We start from the raw sequence: 20,703 nt of genomic DNA on the forward strand, positions 1-20,703 counted from the left end.
CGGCTCATTAAATATGAGCAAATATTAGGCTGTGCATGCTATCACATTTCATAGATGGTAGCTTCTATTTTATTCTTATTTTTCAAAGAACTATCTCAAAATAAAAATGTAAATAAATTAATGTAATAAATTATATGAAATATAACATAAAATAATCACATCAAATTAGCATAATTTTGACTAAATTTGGTGTAACAATGTATGAAGCACAGCTCACACAGGAGCCACTTTCAAATCATGAGAAATCTACATGAGGAAATCTTTCACCGTCAAGCTTAATTCCAGATTGAGTGGATTTTCCTATTGGAATGACTTAATAAAGCTTTCCAAACAACTGTAAATGTGACCGCACCTATTTGTATTGCTTGAAGAATAGGACATTTTCTTATCTTATAGTCTTAAAGGGTTAGTTCACCCAAAAATGAAAATTACTTCATTAATTACTCACCCTCATGTTGTTGGACACCCGTAAGACCTTTGTTTATCTTCAGAACACAAATGAAGATATTTTTGTTGAAAGCTGATGGCTGAGAAAGGCTTCAGAAAGGCCTCCATTGGCATTCAGTACATTCCCACTCACAAGACCCATAAAGGGCTAAACACATCGATACAAAGTCCATCTCACTACAGGGGCTGTACAATAATGTTACAAAAATCAAAATAATGACTTTATCTGCCAAGTTATTTTCTTCCATTAGGTCTCGGCGCTCCTCTTCGCTTCCTGGTCATGTATCTGAACGGCAGATCTGCGTCATATTCTCACGCATGTGACGAGTTCACGTTAATAACTTGGTGGATAAAGTCATTATTTAGATTTTTGATAATCAAAATAATCACCTATTTATTAGCAGTAAATATAGTTGTTGTTTTATGACTGATAGACTTCCTTTAATACACCTGTATTGCACTTAAAGCACAGTTAAGTGTCTTTCATGGGTCTTGTGAGTGGGAATACTGAATGCCAATGGAGGCCTATCTGAAGCCTTTCTCAGCAATCATCTTTCAACAAATATATCTTCATTAGTGTTCCGAAGATGAAGATGAAGAATGAAGGTCTTATTGGGTGTCCAGCGACATGATGGTGAGTAATTAATGGAATAATTTTCATTTTTGGGTGAACTAGCCCTTTAATGTTAGCTCAAATATTAGATATATCTAAAGCAGACACATGACCTAAACAATAATACTGAATGTAATAGCAGTCAATTCAATATACTGACAAAATTGATATACTTCCAAAATGGTGTGGCTTTTCAATAACATCTTGTGAAATCTTGATATAACCACTTGTATTGTATATCATCACCCAGGTAAGTATTCATCGCAGCCTTCCTTTTATAATGTTGTCTAAAAGTGCTTTGTGCCTTGCCTCATTTATTTTCCATCAAACAGAGGTCAGTGTCTGCCATTATATTCCCAGTTCTTCCTTTGAGAGTGCAGTAAATGAGTAACTTGCACCGTTTATTTCTTGCCCCGCTATCTGAACCAAGGACAGCAACAACAGCACAGTCTTCTGAGAGGGTTCTTCCTCTTGTATCTGGCGGCCGTTTTGAACTTCTCATTTGAGACTGACACATAGTCTTGTGTCTTCTCCACATTGGCTTGTATGCTCTCAATCTGGAGCCCTTGCTCTTCAACCAGCATGAACACATCTAGAAAGAGATCTCTCAGGTCCTTCAAGTTGCTCTCCAGGTTTAGGAGCTCTTTGTGGCGTTGCTCTATCTCTGAGAGCTGCGCACGAGTGATCTTTGCATCCACTATGATGTTCTCATTGAAGATCTCCCACTTGCCCTGCTCTATCATGCTATCCACCTCCTCTTCTGACACTTCACGACCCGAGACCTCCAGCTGCCGGATGATAAACTGTTTGCATTTGTCTTGCTTGCCTAGGATCGCGTCATTGTGTTGCCGCATTACTTGCTGGAACTGGCGGAAAAGGGCTGTGTGCTGGGCCTTCTGGATACGGGATGTGGCGGAGTCTGGGCCCAGCTCAGCCTCGGTTTGCTTAGCCTTCTTGGAAAGAGCATCTAGCCTTTTATTCAGGCTCTCGGCCAACAGCTTGATGTCTCGGGTCATGCTGCTCTCCTTTTTCATGGTGCTGAGGCGCCTGATGGTGGCCATAAAGTTCCTCTGCTGCTGGCTGAACTTATTGACTTCAGAGTTCAGCTCCTCAATGCTGTCACGAATGCTCTGTGCCTCCTTCAGGAAGTTGTCTACGACAGGCTGCGCCTCAAAGATCACGGCCTGCAGGCCTATCAGCGAGGACGGGTCCATATCCTCCTCGTTGTTGAAGGCATTGTCCACCATCTTATCGCTGGACTTCATCCGCTGACGCAACTCTTCCATGCGGTCCTTCATGACTGCAGAGGCAAAAAACCTTGATGGGGAGAATGTCAGATATTCTCTTAGATTTGAGTGTTCAATATGTGTAACATTTTCTTCTGCTTCTCTTAGCCTGCAAATAACCACAGAAAATTGAGTTAACACACCTGTCAATAAGCAACAAAACATTATTAAAACATAATGATGTAAAATGTTCTTGAAAAAAAAAAAAAAAAACTTTTAAAAGTTGTGTACATTTTTTGCTTATCAATAAGTATGTTTTTATATTTAATTTATTTTTATAAAATCAAAAATATGGATTTTCTTTCTAGGATTTTTTTTTCTTCCATGACCATGTCCCCTTAAGAGTATTTCCCCATTAAGTATTTCTTAATATGTTAATTATTTTTGTATACTGCATTTTTTTACTTTATGAATTATAAAAATTGATAGAAATTATATATATATATATATATATATATATATATATATATATATATATATATATATATATATATATATATATATATATATATATATATATATATATATATATATATATATATATATATATATATATATATATATATATATATATATATATTTGTTTGTGACAGTGGTAACTTATTAATATTTATTAGCACTAGCATTCTTTTTACTAGTACTACACTGTAAAAATATTTTGTTGGTTTAACTTAATAATGTAAGTAACCTGGTTGCCTTAAAGCTTTGAGTGTATTGAAATTAAACATTTTAGTTGATACAATGAAGGAAATTAGTTTAATAAATAGAAACTCAAAATACAATTGTATCTGAACCACATATATATATATATTTTTTTTATAAATCATGAAAATAGCACAATTTGGCATGTTTCACTGCGTCATCCAAATAAAACACAATATGCTTACAAAATCTTTTAATAATATTGGAATAAAGTTTGTCAATTCTCAAAAATGTTCATTGTATTATTTCAAATATTTCATTTAAATGAACAAAATTTTTTAATGCAACCAGGTAACATATTTTAAATATTTTTTACAGTGTATTTAACTATATTTTTAAGCTTTTTTATTTTTAGATTTTCATTCGATTGTAATTTTCAGTTTTAGTAATTGTGTTGCACTTCCAATTTTGTTCGTTTTTTAATTTAGCTTTGTTTTCCTTTCAGTTTTCGTTTATTTTAGTACTTCAATTTCAGTTTCAATTTCTAATTAACATTTATTTTACGCTTAAGTTTTGATTTAATATTTGATCTTGTTTTAGCTCTATTTCAATTAATGAAATTGATTTTTAATAGTTTAAATTGACAACAACACTGGTATGTGATCATGTGTTTTTCTAGTCAACTCGCAGACGTCCTAGCTGGCACTGATTTACAGAACACAGACTACATTTGCCGTAAGTAAAGGTCACATTTTTGTCAGATGTTTTCCACGCATTATGCCTTCAGCTGTAGCTCTTGTGTCAAAGGAAGGATTAAACGAAGGCCTTGATTCAAAACCTGTGCAGTATTCCCAGTCCACATATCACTGCTGCGCATTCATCACAATCACTGTAATTTATAAAGTCTGTTCTGACACCGTACAGAACATGATATATTAGCATTCACTGGAGTTTGCTTCTAAATAGTTCACTGACTGGTTTGCTTTACGAAAAGTAAGATGCATGAGGGCTGAAGTTTTTATCCTTGGTCTAGCTGCTGGACTGTGGTTTTGGAAAGTGAGCATAACGCCAAGAGGTTGGCATACTGAATTTGTCTGGGGAAAGTAAAATAGAGCACATAAAATCACTGACTATCTGGTTACTAGAGGGATTTCAAACAGGACAGACTGCAGTTGCATGCGTGTGTGAGAACGGCCCACCCAAGCTCCTTAGGGAGAAAGCTTATGAATATAAGAGTGGCCTTTGTTTTCTGCAGCACATCTGAGGAAGTCACACATTGCATTGCACAACAGTCTCTAATCCAGTCTTCAGCTCACGATGGTGGTTTACTGAATTTGCTGTATTGGATCAAAAGTACCTGTTTATTTGTTTATTAGAGTCTCTCTGTTTTCTATGAGACCCATGTTATACAAGCTATTATTTGTATGTTTCAAAGAACTATCTCAAAGTAAGATGTAAATAAATTCATGTAATAAATGAAATATATATTTAAATCAAATCAAATTAGCATAGTAAAAATGTATGAAGCACAATTCCTTGATGATATGCTCCCACTCTGGTCTAACCTCTCCTTTTTGGAAACCAATAATGACTATTATAATATAATGAAAGACCAAGATTACTGTAGTTGTCAGTACTCCAGTAATATACAGTACCCCAGGGTATAAGCCTATTTTTAAAATTCTAATTCTGTATAGACACATACAAATGATGGAATATTCAATTTCTGCTCATGTAAAAAAGAAGTGAATGCACACACACACACACACACACACACACACACACACACACACACACACACACACACACACACACACACACACACACACACACACACACACACACACACACACACACACACACACACACACACACACACACACACACACACACACACACACACACACACACACACACACACACACACACACACACACAAAACCTAAAGTACCAAAAGTCACTTCCTGACTGTTTAACACATATTCAAAGTTTTTTTTTTTTTTTCAGGCACACATTAAATCAATGTTTTATTAGAATTTGTTGTGATTTAAAGACTTGTGTTGTACTTTTTGCCAATTATTTTGATGTGTTGTCTAACATCCTTATAATTAAGCATGTTATTCAGTAATACATTTAAAGTTAATGCATTTGAATGTACTAAATTGCAAGTTAATGTAAATAAAATAACATGTAATTGTAACATGTAAAAACATGACATTAAAATTTAAATAGAGCTGACATTAAAGTATTTCAGTTTTGGTTTTAGTACTTTTGGCAATAAAAATTATCCATATTTGAAATACAATAAAGGTAATTAAGATACTGCATATAAAAATGTACTAAAGGGTAAAGAAAATCTTACATTCAACTAATTTTATTTAATATGAATTTACACTATAATAAATGTATTATTCTAATTACAGTTAAGTGTCTAAAATCATCACAGCAGATTGAATTTAAGTATATATCTTAATGTATGTATGTATATATATATATATATATATATATATATATATATATATATATATATATATATATATATATATATATATATGTAAGAATATCTTATCTAGATCCCAGATGTCAATATATAATGGTTTCTCCCTTCTAAACCCTTCTAAGCTGATTTAATAAAGAGATAGGTTACCTGTTGTTGCTTTTAATCCCTGGAAGGTTGATTATTACCTCATTTTAATGTACTCAGATGTTTGGTCAACACTTTATCTGGCCATGGACTTGTAAAATCTAAGACAGAGCTGTTGAAGCGTTCAGGAAGTCCTTGGAATTCATCCGAGGCAATGCCAGCTTCCAGGGACACAAATATGTGCTAGTGCGAGTTTTCCCTGATGCCAGTTATATCTATCAAAAGAAAAAGAAAAAAAAACCAGACTCCTGGGAAATCTTGTCAAGCCAGTTTAAAACCACACCCCCCAGTCACAGTTAGACGTCTGTTTGTCCAGTAGAGGGTGAAGCTTGTTAGGCAGAAGGAAGGTGACGTGATTCAGAAAGGCACTGATAGAACACATGCAGTGGAGCAAGCGTTGCCCTCACCCTAGGCACCCTCTATTATATAAGACAACAATGAGATCAGGAAACTGTTTAAATTAGTATTGACAAAGCTTTGAAATCCTGAACTATGTGCCTATTCTAAAGCCTGCATATTCTATTTATTTCCTAAACATTTCCATTTTTAATGTTAGTAAAAAAATAAAAATGTTGTCATTGGCTTGTTTTGTTGTCACATTATGGCAGAATAGGGAGGATTGTATGGGTTTGACAGTTTGGAAAACCAGCTCTGAATGTGTTACAGGATAGTGTTATCAAAGCAAACAGTGAGATGACCGATATTTCAGGTTTTTTATTTTATTTTATTTTTTATGTTTTAAAGCATAGAAATATAGAACCTACAATGTATGTAAACAGTTAAATTGGGTTAAGAGACACGTTTTTGAGAACTGATATAGGATCATGGCAGCAGAGTAACTCACACAATGCTTTTGTGTTTGGCCTCGGGCTGGCGCAGGAAATAGAGCAAGGAAGTAGTGTGTGAAACACATCAGCGGCCTCTGTCTTCTTTAGTGAAGATTGTGACTCAAGAGGCTGCTTGTAGATCTGTCTACTTTTTTAATCATCAGTAATTATGTTGAAGAAGTATTTGTGTAAAATTATTTGTATATTCAAATAAAAGCATTTATTGGGTTGGGGTAGGTGTAGGGAGGTATTTTGTCTCATTAAGGCGGCAACCATTAAATAATTGTAATAAATAAAATAATTTACAGTATGTTATTATTGCATCATTTTAATGTACAAAAATACTAAAGTGCTAAAAGTAAAGTAAAGTATGTATCTGCCAAAATAAAGTATAAGTTGCATGTAAATATATCTACAGGTCCTTCTCAAAAAATTTGCATATTGTGATAAAGTTCCTTATTTTCCATAATGTAATGATACAAATTAAACTTTCATATATTTTAGATGAATTGCACACCAACTGAAATATTTCAGGTCTTTAATTGTTTTAATACTGATGACAAATATTTCAGTTGGTGTGCAATGAATCTAAAATATATGAAAGTTTAATTTTTATCATTACATTATGGAAAATAATTAACTTTATCACAATATGCCAATTTTTTTGAGAAGGACCTGTATATATATTCATAGAAATATTTGACACATATGCAAGTCACCCATGACATCACCCAAGTCACCTGATACAGCTTTTGGTCCTGTTTCTGAGAAAGTCTAGATGGTTCTTAACAGTCAGGGACAGAAGTAATGATGTGAGGAGAAGCCTTAAGCCAATTCTCCATCACTTGATGAACAGTGAAAGTATATTGCATGTACAGTATATGAGTGATAAAGTTGCTGTAATTGTATTTTCTGGAGTTAACGTTGCAGTGTAACTGGTTACAGGCCAAAGCATCAGTCAGATTTTTTGTCATTATGACATTATGTAGAATTTAGGTATCTTTGACATAGATTCTGACAGGAATTAAAACAGGAATCTAACAGGATTTAAACTGCTTAGAAATATGTGTAAACATAGGTCATTTTCAAACATGTTTATTGGGAACATTTTAAAAGTGATTAACAAGTATCTAAGTCTTCAAAACCGATAAGGTACAGGCCACATTTAAAAAAAGCACAAAACATGAAGCACAAAATATTGAAGGGCTCAGATGCTCACTTTAGTTTGTTTTAATGAACAAAAAAATCAGCATAATTATTTTTAGGTAAACACTCATCTCAATTGCAAGTCATTTTTTGTCTGGTTTATTGCGCCCTCTGTTGTTTTTGAAATGACAACACTTTTCAGTTAACAGGGCCTCCAAATCAGCAATAAATAGATTTTTTTTGTCACACTATACAAGAAAGGTCCTATAAGTTAATACTAATTAATGCATTTACTAACAATAGCATTTGTTACAGTTTTTTTAATTATTCCTAAACATGAGAAGTGACAGTCTCAGATAAGTGCAGGTATTATTATCTAGAGGTCTCTTTTTCTTCTTATCATCTTTTGGGGGTCTGTCTTTCTCATTCTTCCACCACAGCTCTATCTGCAATAAACAAACACAGACACTTCAGTCCAAGTCACTGAATTTTTGACTTAAAGATGTTTATTGTTTAAATGTCTAAAATGGTAAAATAGCAGTAAATATAGGTGTTGTTTTATTACTGATAGACTTCCTTTAAATGAGGATGTACTCTGTATAATTTCTTCAATATACATATTTGTGAATATAAAAGGTCTGTAACAACAACAACAACAACAACAACAACAACAACAAAACTTAAATGTGAGAGAAGGTGGCTACAAATGCTATTTAATGACAGCGTTAAGGCCTGTTCACACCAAGGATGATTAATATAAAATAAAGATATAGTTCTAAAAATCTTTTTAAATATAAAAGACTAACGTCTCAGGTTACGTATGTAACCATGGTTTCCTGAGAGGAAACGAGACACTGCGTCGGAACGCTGCGGGAACGCCCCTGCGTGATTGCGTCATGAAGCACTCGTGAAATCAGTGCTATGGCGTGCACGAACGTCATGGGCGGATGACATCATTGACCAGGAAACTACATATAGCACCCCTGAACCAAACAGTGTCAGCTTCTGATAGGTCGAACAAGTCGGTCACAGGCGTGCTGGGAGTATGGCAAAGCGAGGCAGTGTCTCGTTCCCTCTCAGGGAACCATTGTTACATACGTAACCTGAGACGTTCCCTTATCGAGGGAACTCGCACTGCATCACGCTGCGGGAACTTAATACCCACGCTGCCATAACTCTCAAATGCCTGTATATGTGAAATCACTGCGCACATTATGATACCAGCACCCGAGAAACCGGAGTAGAAGCCACGTCCAGATTATAAAACCTCACGAATGTGTGCGGAGAGGACCACCCTGCCGTATCACATACTTCCTGGAGGGAGACCTCTGATCAGACTTGCGCCACAGGGCAGTTCTGTGGACATAAGCATCCAGCGATCTTACTGGACAGAGCAAAATTAGTTTCTCCTGGTCTGGGTTTTGAAATGGAGTTGGGTTTCTGAAAATACTCCAGCCCAGACCAGCCTATCTTGCACCAACAACCATGCCAAGTCACTTAAATCACATTTCTTCCCCATTCTGATGCTCAGTTTGAACTTCAGTAGATTATCTTGATCATGCCTTCATGCCTAAATGTTGCCATGTGATAGGCAGGCGTACTTAATAAAGTGGCTGGTGAGTGTAGTTATTGCAGTTATCTTTATAGTTATTGTTCTTGGTGTGAATGTGCCTTTAAATGCAGTCCTATATCAGTATGTTTTACATTTAGAACTAGAAATGGATGTACCTGAGGAGGCAGAATCCTTCCCATTTGCCCAAACAGAAATCCCAGTAAGTGCCTTGGGTTTCCACTTTAAGGCGGTGGTTATGGCAGGTTCATCTTCCTCTGTATCTCCTTTGTCCTGCTGTGAAAAAATGTCACAATGATTTGGCTTCACACAAATTCATTCAATGATTCTTATAGGTAGGGTACAACAGAGCTCAAATGAATTACCCCAAAATGTATGATAGTCAAAAAAGTAATATTTTTTTTACAAAATAATTTGTGTGAAAAGAAATGTAAACATAACAAACACACACACATATATATATATATATATATATATATATATATATATATATATATATATATATATATATATATATATATATATATATATATATATATATATATATATATATATATATATATATATATATATATATACTGACAGTATATTACAAGTATTAAAACAATTATATATATATGTAATTAAATTAATATATATATATAAATAGAATTGTTACTTAAAATACTAATAATTCACTGAATTGCAATTACCTCATTAATTAAAAACATGACAGCATGGAGACATTATGGAAGCTTGTTTTCGCCATAGAATAAAACATTTTAAAAGATAATTTGACTTTTTATCTCACAATTGCATGTTATAAAGTCAGAATTGGGTCATATAAAGTCAGAAATGCGAGTTATAAACTCAATTCTTAGAAAATGCAGTCTTTTTTCCCACTTAGAATTGGATATTGCACAATTCTGAGAAAAAAAGTCAGAATTGAGTTTATATTATGCAAATCTGATGTTATATCTCGCAAATGTGAGATAAAAAAGTTGCAATTATCTTTTAAAGGGTTTTATTCTGTGACGGAAACAAGCTGCCATACAAACAGGCGTTTAGGAAAGTACTATGTTGTTTTTTGTTGTTTAGTGTTTTGGGGGATGATTTTATTTCTTCCATAATCTCTGATGAACATTCTTGGTATGCTTTTATATATTCAGTTGCATCATATTCTGTTTTACCGGGGTTCAGTTGCTTGTAACGGTTGATATTTGATTTACTTTCATCTATTTAGCTATTTGGCAATGTTAGAAACTCTAGTGAAATGCTTCTTTCACTCGATGCTTAAGGGAATTCACACTGTCACAAAAAAAGGTACACACACCCGAGTTGGTGACATCATAAACACTGCCCCAGATGTGACTTCTGCCCGTAATGGTAAGGGGCATGACATTTTCCAGTAAAAATACATGAAACTACATTTGGCCATCTAACCTAAAGCTCTGTCCACACGAATCCAGAGCTTTTCGTATCCAATCTTTTTTTTTCCCTCGTTTCAAGAAATATCTGCGTCCACACGAGAGCTATGAAAATGACTCAAAAACGATGTAGTATGTAAGCCAGGCCAGTGTGTGGCACTGTAATTCTCCCACAGAAATACACTAAAAACGGAGAGGAAGAGTTATGGCTAGAATGGGTAAAGCAATGGTTGGAAGTGAGGCTAAATCTCACATTAAAAAAATAACATTAAATACATTTGCTACTTAACAGATGTGTTTTATTAACGCCTACACCTACCCCGACCCTAAACATACCCTTACAATAATGCAAATACAGTAATTAAATGTTGCGATATTGATGTGCGCATGCCCAGTGCCCGTAGTTGTATCTCTTAACTCTTTCACCGTGCTGGACGTAGTGTTATGACATCACCGTTTTGCAAAATATACGGATTGGCTGTACACACAAAAACGGAAGTTTTCAGATTTATCCACTTTGGGACCCGGTTTCAAAAAATATCGGATTCATGTTTCCAAAAATGCCGGATCCATGTGGACGAAACGCTGATACGGTACAAAATTTATACGTATACAGCTAAACGCGTCTCCATGTGGACGGGGCTTAAAACCATTAGGTTTTTCGGAGGGATGGGCTTCATAGAAGCAGGAAGCAAAAGAGCCGTTCAAAAGACAGTGAGCGGAGAGCGGTGTGAAATAAAGGTAAAATATAAGAAAAATATGGTGTTTTAAAAATAGAAGAAGTATTAAGACATGATATACTGCGGCCCATAAACACAACCAAGCCTAGAAAAAAACCCACAGAACAACCCCTTTAAGGTACTAAGAAAAGAGGTAACTTTTCACTTTTGTACCTTAGGGAACTACCTCAGTGACAGCACTGTACCTTTTTTTCTGAGAGTGCCACTACTGACTAAAGTCTAAGGGAAAGGGCACTGCATAAGACTTCTCTTAAAGATCCCCCGTTGACTGGCAAACTGTACTATTTAGAGCAGGGGTCCCCAATCTCGGTCCTGGAGGGCCACTGTCCTGAAGAGTTTAGCTCCAACCCCAATCAAACACACCTGAACCAGCTAATCAATGTCTTACTAGGGTAGATAAAGACATTGATTAACTGGTTCAGGTGTGTTTGATTGGGGTTGGAGCTAAACTCTGCAGGACAGCGGCCCTCCAGGACCGAGATTGGGGACCCCCGATTTAGAGGAACAGCAACAATCTGAAGTTTGCCATAAAACCTCATCAAGGTCAAAATGGCAATAGAGAGGTTCAGGGGAGAACCTTACTGGTTTCTTCATCTAGTGCCGATTGGAGTTTCAGAAAAGGGAAATCCTTTTTAAACAAGAAAACTACCCATGTGAAGAATTACACTCTAACATACTTTTTATGGAAATAATTCCCAGAGTACTTTTAAAGAAGTGTAAATGTTAGGATACTCCTGACTGCAAATAATTTTATTTTTAATTAAAATATATTATAGCTTACATTTATATTAAATGCAATTAGCTGAAGTTTAGATTGATTTTTTAACCTCTTAAGTAGGAATTATTCATATTTATTGTCTTTGAAATATAGTTAGTATACTGGCAAAATAGATCATTTCTATTAAATGTGTATGTCATGTTTTTAAACATATATAATTGTAATTACACATTTGTAATGATGAAGTTGCAGTTTAGTACATCTAAAAATTGTCTCGGGTTATGTATATAACCCTTGTTCCCTGAGAGGGAACGAGTACTGCGTCAAAACGACGAATTTGGGGATGCTCCCTAAGCATCAACGCATCTGAAGTATGAATGAAACTAGTCCAATCCTGATTGGTGTTACGTCATGACGTAGATGTGACGGCATAACCGGAAGATATAAAGGGTAGGCCGGCGCATAGTAGCGTCAATTATCGCGATGAAGCGGTGTGGATGCCTCAGATGCAGTGCTCGTTCCCTCTCAGGGAACAAGGGTTATATACATAACCCGAGACGTTCCCTATATTGAGGGAACGTCGCACTGCGTCGAAACAACGAATTTGGGGAACGAGTACCCACTAGGCCACACCAAGCCTGCCCTATTGTGAAGCTGGAGACCAGACACAATTAGGACTGAGGCACCCTAGCACCGGGAGTCGCAGGGAGGTGTAGGCTGTAAAACCTAATAAGCGTGTGCTGAGTGGCCCAACCGGCCGCTTCACAGATATCCTGCATTGGAATGCCAGAGAGAAAGGCCACCGAGGAGGCCATGCCCTTGGTAGAATGTGCCCTAACGGCTATAGGTGAAGGCAAACCGCGCACCTGATATGCCAAGGCAATAGCCTGCACTATCCAATTACTGATAGTAGCGGTAGATGCAGGTAACCCCTTCTTAGGCGAACCTAAGCACAATAACAGTTGGTCAGATTTCCTCCACTTTGCTGACCTCTCTAAATATATCCTCAGGGCCCTAACGGGGCACAAGAGGAAAAGTCTCCCTTTTTCTGCCGTCACATGAGGCGGAGGATGGAAAGCCTGTAAAACTAAAGACCTGACCACATTTGAGGGCACCTTAGGCACATAGCCTGGCCTAGGGTGCAAGGTGGCTTTTACTCCTCCGGGGGCAAACTCCAGGCAAGTCGGCGTCACTGACAAGGCCTGAAGATCCCCCACTCTCCTCAGAGATGTGATAGCTAGAAGAAATGCCACTTTTAGGGTCAGATATTTAGGTTCAATAGATTCCAGTGGCTCGAAGGGGGCCTCAGCCAATCCTTCGAGGACCACCGCCAGATCCCAGGTAGGAACTCTGGTATGAGCTACAGGCCTCATCCTCCTTGCCCCGCGGAGGAAACGTACAACCAAATGGTGAAAGCTCCAATAGCAGCCACGTACACCTTGAGTGTGGATGGGGTAAGCCCTGCAGAGAAACGATTTTGGAGGAACTCCAGCACTGAAGCCACCGGGCAGTTAACTGGGTCCACCTCACGTTCCCTACACCAAGTGACGAACACGTTCCACTTGAGGCTGTACAGTCTCCTAGTAGACGGAGCCCTGGAGCTGAGTAAGGTCTCTATCACATCTGCTGGCAGTCCAGTCTCTTGGTACCTGGCCCCCTCAGGGGCCAGGCCCAAAGGTTCCATATTTCTGGCCGGAGGTGGAATATTGAGACAGAAGGTCCCTCCTCATCGGAACCTTTTCTGTGGCTTCCTTCACCAGCAAGGATTTTACTTCTTGTTCCATTACCCGAACCCGCTGCGGCACCACTGCAGTCCATATCACCCCATTGAACTTGGGAGGGGGTGATCGAACTGCAGTCTGTACCCTATTTCTTCAGTTAGCAGGACCCATGTTGATATATTCAGAAGGCATTTCCATTCGCCGAGATAATCTACTAAGGGAATCAGCCTCTCGAGGCCGACCTCGGGTGTTATCTGAACCTCGTTCCCAGCGCCCTGAAGGGGAACCCCGGCAGGGAGTTGCTGGAAACGATTTTCGGTGTGTGGAGACAAGTGCCGTCCTGTCGCAGGTCTTTTTCGAGGTGACTGGGACAGCACTTGCCCATGGGAAAACGATGTGGCCCAAAGCGTCAGTGACGGCAGGATTACCACATTGTTTTCCCAAGAGCGCCGCGTGGGATGCAACCTCGGTTGCCCCCACGCGGGAGGGACCGCTCTTAGAAGCCCTGCCGTGGCTAGGACTTCTTCCCAGCAGCCTTCTTAGCGAGAAGGACGTTCCTCAGATCGCCCTTCAGCCTTGAAGATTACTGGTGAGCTCGCCTTTGTTGCCAGGCTTCCGGAGGAGGGGCTCTAAAAGCGACGCTCTCTTTCTGCAGCTGCCGGTGCAAGGAGCTGGTTGATGGCTGAGGCTGCCCACTTGGGACAGCCTTCCCCTTAGAATGTCGAGGGAGAAACTGGCGGAAAGCTGCCGATTGTTTTTTCTTCTCCTGGAATCTGTTGACGACGTTGTTAACAGCTTCGCCGAACAGACCCGAAGGCGAAATCTGGGAATCTAGGAGAAAGGTTTTGTCTTTCTCCTTTATCCCCGACAGATTGAGCCAAAGATGTCTCTCCACAGTCACCATAGAAGCCATGGAGCGGCCGATGGCACGGCCGTCTCCTTGGTGATGCGGAGAGACAAATCGGCTAAAATATCCTCCGGAGAGGGACCCTCTCCCTCGTCTAGTTCTTTGAAGAGGTCGGCCTGGTATGCCTGCAAGATTGATAATGTATGCAGGGAACTACCAGCCCGCCCAGCCGCCATATATGCACTGCCCACCAACGCGGATGTATCACGGCATGGCTTGGTGGGCAGTGCCGGGGCTTTAAGGGACGATGCCGATTCGGGCGAAAGATAGCTCGTGAGAGTATCTTCCACCCGCGCCATCTTCCCATAACCAGCCTCGTTCGCCCCCAGCACGTTAGAATAATCCAGCACTGGGGGATTGGAGACACGCGCGGAGTATGGTTTATTCTAGGACCTGCACAACCTTCTTGGTGGCTGGATCTCCTGCGTTTCTTGTGGCCAATCGATGTTTAATTTGGCCACTGCACGGGTCAGCACCTCAACCAACTCCTCATTGACGGTTGGATGAAGTGGCGACACAATATCTTCACCACCAGCCTCGATGTCGAACTTGTTCGGTTCCTCAGAACCAGAGAGCACGAGCATCGGACCGCCCACCCCGGGGGAAGAAGCCGCAGTGCGTGCTTCTACGCGGGGAGGGAGATCATCTGAACTGTCAGCAGATGATTGAGAAAGTGCCTCTGCAGTCTCAATCTCTGCTGACAAATCCAGTTGTGAACCCCATGATCTGCGACGCCAAGCCGCCTCGATGGCCGCGGGTCCAGAACCACAGGGCTCACTGGGCTGACCGCCGTCACTCAAAACGGCCAGCCGCGAGCGAAGCACTTTGAGTGTCAGCTTCTGACAATGCTCACAAGCGGCTCCCTCGAGAGCCGTTGTGGTATGCTGAACACCCAAACAAAGCACATAAAACGGATGTGTGTCCGCACCCAACATGAAACGGGGGCACGGAGGCACACATCGTCTGAAATCAGTGCTTTTAGTCGCATATCATTTAAAGAATTACATAAGATTATTAAAACATAATGACAATACAATTTTAAAACATATATAGACCTTTTATATGAAATATATAATGTTGCATGTAACAGCAATTTTTGATCTATGATAGGGCTTGGATAAAAAAATTTTTACTTTAAAGTAAAACTTTTAATTTGACATTATTACAAAATGCACTTCTTGGAATTCACAGTGCTAATGAAAGAGAAGGCAAAAAATACCAAAAAGGATGATCTACTACTTCCGGCGAGATGTAATAGGGCAATCTATGCAATGTGCAATCAATGGAAACTTTACTATCCCGTGAGGCCACGGGAGAACATTTGGGAATAGTGGTGAATTGACTCAACTGATGCCGTAAGTCACATGATAATGATAAGATGGAAAATGTAGTGGATTACACATAGTATATAGAACATACTTTTATTTAACATATGCAAAGTAACTCAAGAGAGTTAACGATTTCGGACACAGCCCTCATATTTCATTAAAATTATATTATCTGCATGTACAGTTTTTAAAAATATAAAAAAATATTAAGGACACTACACATTCTCATTCAATACAAACTAAGTCATGTCAACTTTATTTATATGGCACTTTTTACAATGGTGATTGTTTCAAAGCAGCTCCACAGTGTTAACAGGAAAATAATGCAACAGAATTGAATTCTTCTGGAGAAAACAGTGATGTTATCAGTTTATTTCAATGATCATATAGCGACAATGTGGGCAGATCAGAAATTTAGTTGATATAGTTAATTAAGTTTTGTAATTACATTTATTTGTATATTTAGTTTAAATTTTAGTGTCCCCAACTGAGCAAGCCAAGCCAAATGCGACAGAAATAAGCACAGTTTTCCACAAAAACAATTATCTTAACAAGCCAAATAACAACACAACACTGGTAAGACTGAGAACAAAGAGAGCAAACAATTTCTCCAGATTTATGTGTTCATGCTATCTAAAATACATATAAATATGTAATGATATTTAAAGGCATCTTGTAAAACATTAAATAGACATACCTGATCTATCTGAAGATACTCTCCATGCTGCTCACACCCAATGTCAAACACATACTTCCCTGGACCAAAGGGCTAGAAAATAACAATTACAAGACAATAACTTGCAACTATCTAGTTATATTAAAGGCTGCAGTTAATATAGAGCAAGGTTTCTCAAGTCCAGCCCTCAACTGGCTCTCAACTGATTTTGCCTAAGGATGCACAGCTTTTGAGCAGAGGTGGACAGTAACGTACATTTACTTGAGTACTGTACTTAAGTACACTTTTTGAGTATCTGTACTTTACTGGAGTATAATTTTTTCTGGATACTTTTACTTTTACTTCCCTACATTTGAAAGACAAATATCGTACTTTTTACTCCACAATATTTCTATCTAGGTCAAAAGTCGTTTCTGCAGCAGCTCTGAAAGTCGGTGCATGATTTTTTCCATCTTTAAAAGTTTTTTGGTGTTGTTGTTTCAGACAGTCTGTCAGGAATCACTCTTATAGGGTCATATACATTTTCCCAACTTTTTTGGAACACTGATCTGTTCATAGCAAAATGGAAAAAGACGGTTCTTAGGCACAAGTGTGTGCACCCATAGCCATACTTTGAAAGTATGTTTCAGTTTAAAAAAAAAACAAGATTAGTTTAGTTGGCATACACTTGGTGCATGTCTTATAAAATATTAAAAATATAAACATCTGGGAGAAAGAGAAGAGGAAAGTTGGGAGAATATCAGATGTGTATCAGTGTATTGGATCTGTGCATTTGTCCTTAAAGTGACATCAGCTTGGTAAAGAGCTTTGTAACTTATCTACAAGTATTTAAATGAGTTTAAGTTAGTCGTATGCTATTATGTCAGATGGAGCATCACTGAATGACTTAAACCATGATGACAGTGTGCATTTATACAACAATAATAAAATAATGCATTGGCATAAAAAAGGAAATTTACTTTGATACTTAAGTACTTTTGAAAACAAATACTTCTGTACTTTTACTTGAGTAAAAATCTGTTTTTACAACTTTCACTTGTAACAGAGTAATATTTGACCAGTAATACTTTTACTTTTACTCAAGTAATAGAGTTGTGTACTTTGTCCACCTCTGCTTTTGAGGCCGACAGTAAAAAATATGTGAAACATTTTCACAAACCTTTTTAGGTCTGTTTATTTTGCTATTCTTACTTTACAGATAGCTGCATTTTATTATTGCATGTAGCAGTTTCTGCCCCTGCTCTCAGCAACCCAATTTGAACAGATCTACAAACCATTTTCTACTACCCACCAACTCAGAACCACAAAGATAGAGAATTACTTACATTATTATTGACAAAGTTGCCTTTATATCTGTGGTTCAGATGGATCAGCTCCCCGGCCGACTCCATTTTACCCATGATCCATGTGCCCATGTACTGAGAACCTGAGTCATGATATGTGTATGTACCCTGTCCATGTCTAAGATGGGGGAAAAACAGACAGTCAGGTACTTACATTTATTAATAAGCATGTTTTGTCATACATTCAGAGTTAATATTAATATATTTAATAGATTACTGGACTAGATACCTTTGATGCTGCAGCCATTCACCATCATATGTGTCTCCATTGGGGTATGTGTAAACACCATGACCCTGCCGCTGGTCATCCACCCAGCTTCCTGAGGAAGAGGAAGAAATATCACAAGTGAAGACTAAAATTCCAGAATGTTCATAAGTGCTGCCAAATTGATTAATTGCATATATATATATATATATATATATATATATATATATATATATATATATATATATATATATATATATATATATATATATATAATGTTTATTCACACAACTTGCAGTGCTAAAAATGTATGTAGTAATTAACATAGATTAACATAGATACACGTACTGTAAAAGCAGTGTCATTTTAGTATTATTTATATACCGATCAGGGATCACATAATGACCATTATGACTTCCTAATATTATTGTGTTTGTTCTCCTTTTGCTGTCAAAACAGCCCTGACCTATCGAGGCATGGACTCTACTGAAGGTGTGCATTTTTGCTTTGTGGCAGGGCACATTATTTTGCTGAAAGAGGCCACAGCCACCAGGGAATACTGTTTCCATGAAAGGGTGTAGGTAGTACATGGTTTGCAACCTTGCTTTAGTAGGTGGTACGTGTCATAGTAACTTCCGAATGGACGGCAGGACCCAAGGTTTCCCAGTAGAACATTGCCCAAAGCATCACACTGCCTCCACTGGCTTGCCTTTTTCCCATAGTGCATCCTGGAGCCATGTGTTCCCCAGGTAAGCAATGCACAGGCACCCGGCCATCCACGTGATTCATCAGACCAAGCCACCTTCCTCCATTGTTCTGTGGTTCAGTTCTGATGCTCATGTGCACACTGTTGGAGCGTTCTTTGGTGGACAGGGGTCAGCATGGGCACCCTGACTGGTCTGCAGCTATGCAGCCAAATACTCAACAACCTGCGGTACACTGTGTATTCTGACACCTTTCTAAAAGAACCAGCATTAACTTCTTGAGCAATTTGAGCTACAGTAGCTCTTCTGTTCACTTGTTGCCTAATATAGCCCACCCACTAACAGGTGCCGTGATGAAGAGATAATCAATGTTATTCACTTCACCTGTCATAATGTTATGCCTGATCTGTGTATACTGTTGTATTATTTTTTTTTAATAAGTATTAATATTTTAAATAGGCCTATTAAACATTTATTTCATAAATTATTTCTAAATAGTTTAAATAGATTTTTCTTTAAATTTTAGTTTTATTACAGTAGGCTAAGTAATTGTAGAACTTCAGCTGTATTTCACTGAACAAAAATGTTTTTAATACTTTTAGTTTCTAGTGTTTTTGTTGTTGTTGTTTTTAAAAATAACAACTCTTTCTGAACTGTGTAAAATATCACTGTTAGTTCATGATGTGTGTAATCAAACTGAACTCAAATCATGCTGTACTGATATACTTGAGATATTGTAGATTTACCGTCATATTTGGAGCCATCTGGGTAATAAAATAGGCCTTGTCCATGTTTTAAATTCATGTACCATTCTCCAATGTATCTGGCCCCATTCCTGAACTTGTATGTCCCCTAATATACAGACAACACAAGGTTTATCATAGTGATAGTCTGTTAGACTGGGTAAACCCACACAAATAGTAAACCGCAAAATAATATAATAATAAAAAGTTTCGTGGATAATAATTGTTATAATAAGTGTTTTGTGAGTAAAATGACCTGGCCAGATCTCTTGCCGTTTTCATATTCTCCTTGGTAAGTGTCTCCATTAGGCAGGACAGCTTTGCCCTGTCCATGTCTCTCTCCTTCTTCATTTCGGTCTCCCTCATACTCCTTCAAAACAATGAATTACTGTCACCTCTACTGTAAACACACTGCGAATTTAACATAAACTTTGACAATTACTCACCCCCAGAGAGCTTTGCTCGTCATCAAATTCTTCAGAGCCAACGTCTGACATGATAAACTTGAGTTTAATGAACAGATAAGAGAGAACAACCCCAAAAGGAAAATATTCAGTTCAAAGATGTTTACTGTTACTATAGCAACGCAGTCTATGCATGAGCCCATGATGGGCGCGCCTCAATCATCTCACTAGTTCAGTAGTCAGGGCACTGATAGGGGAGTCACCCATTGACATTATTATGTGATTGAAATGCACCCGATATCTATGCAGACACATAAGCGCAAAGTTACTATCGCCACAAGAACGGTCACGCTTACTACAATCCTTTATTTAGAAAATTTATAATTAACTGGGTAGCAGTTGTAAATAATTTTAATAGAGACTTGCTGATGAAACCAACAATCTGCCATATATAATTAAATTTGTTATTCCAAAAACTTACACAAGCAGGTAAATAAACCTGGGCTGTTAAGAATAAAGAGTGTTTGTTTGACAAACTGCTTTTAAAAGACGATGACGATGTCTATGTTTGATTTTAGTGATGTTTTTTTTGTGATAAAAATGTGGAATTCAGTATTATATTGTGTAGTAGTT

The 20,703-nt window shown here is 37.9% G+C and overlaps 2 protein-coding genes across 2 annotated transcripts; both read right to left on the reverse strand.

Moving 5' to 3' along the window:
• Positions 1-1,086: 1,086 nt before the first annotated feature.
• stx19 (syntaxin 19) lies at positions 1,087-2,452 on the reverse strand. The gene has a single exon (XM_067444920.1). The coding sequence runs from the start codon at positions 2,356-2,358 to the stop codon at positions 1,477-1,479; it is 882 nt and encodes a 293-aa protein (XP_067301021.1). The 5' UTR covers positions 2,359-2,452; the 3' UTR covers positions 1,087-1,476.
• A 5,114-nt stretch (positions 2,453-7,566) lies between these two features.
• On the reverse strand, positions 7,567-20,233 carry rsph1 (radial spoke head component 1). The gene is made up of 8 exons (XM_067444921.1): positions 20,113-20,233; positions 19,923-20,036; positions 19,670-19,775; positions 18,244-18,334; positions 17,997-18,132; positions 16,693-16,764; positions 9,334-9,451; positions 7,567-8,051 (listed from the first exon to the last, which is right to left on the reverse strand). Exons 1-8 carry the CDS (start codon positions 20,161-20,163, stop codon positions 8,029-8,031), a joined length of 711 nt encoding a protein of 236 aa, XP_067301022.1. The 5' UTR covers positions 20,164-20,233; the 3' UTR covers positions 7,567-8,028.
• Positions 20,234-20,703: the final 470 nt, after the last annotated feature.

The sequence above is a fragment of the Pseudorasbora parva genome, chromosome 5 (assembly GCF_024679245.1).
Source record: "Pseudorasbora parva isolate DD20220531a chromosome 5, ASM2467924v1, whole genome shotgun sequence".
NCBI classification, from domain to species: Eukaryota; Metazoa; Chordata; class Actinopteri; order Cypriniformes; family Gobionidae; genus Pseudorasbora; species Pseudorasbora parva.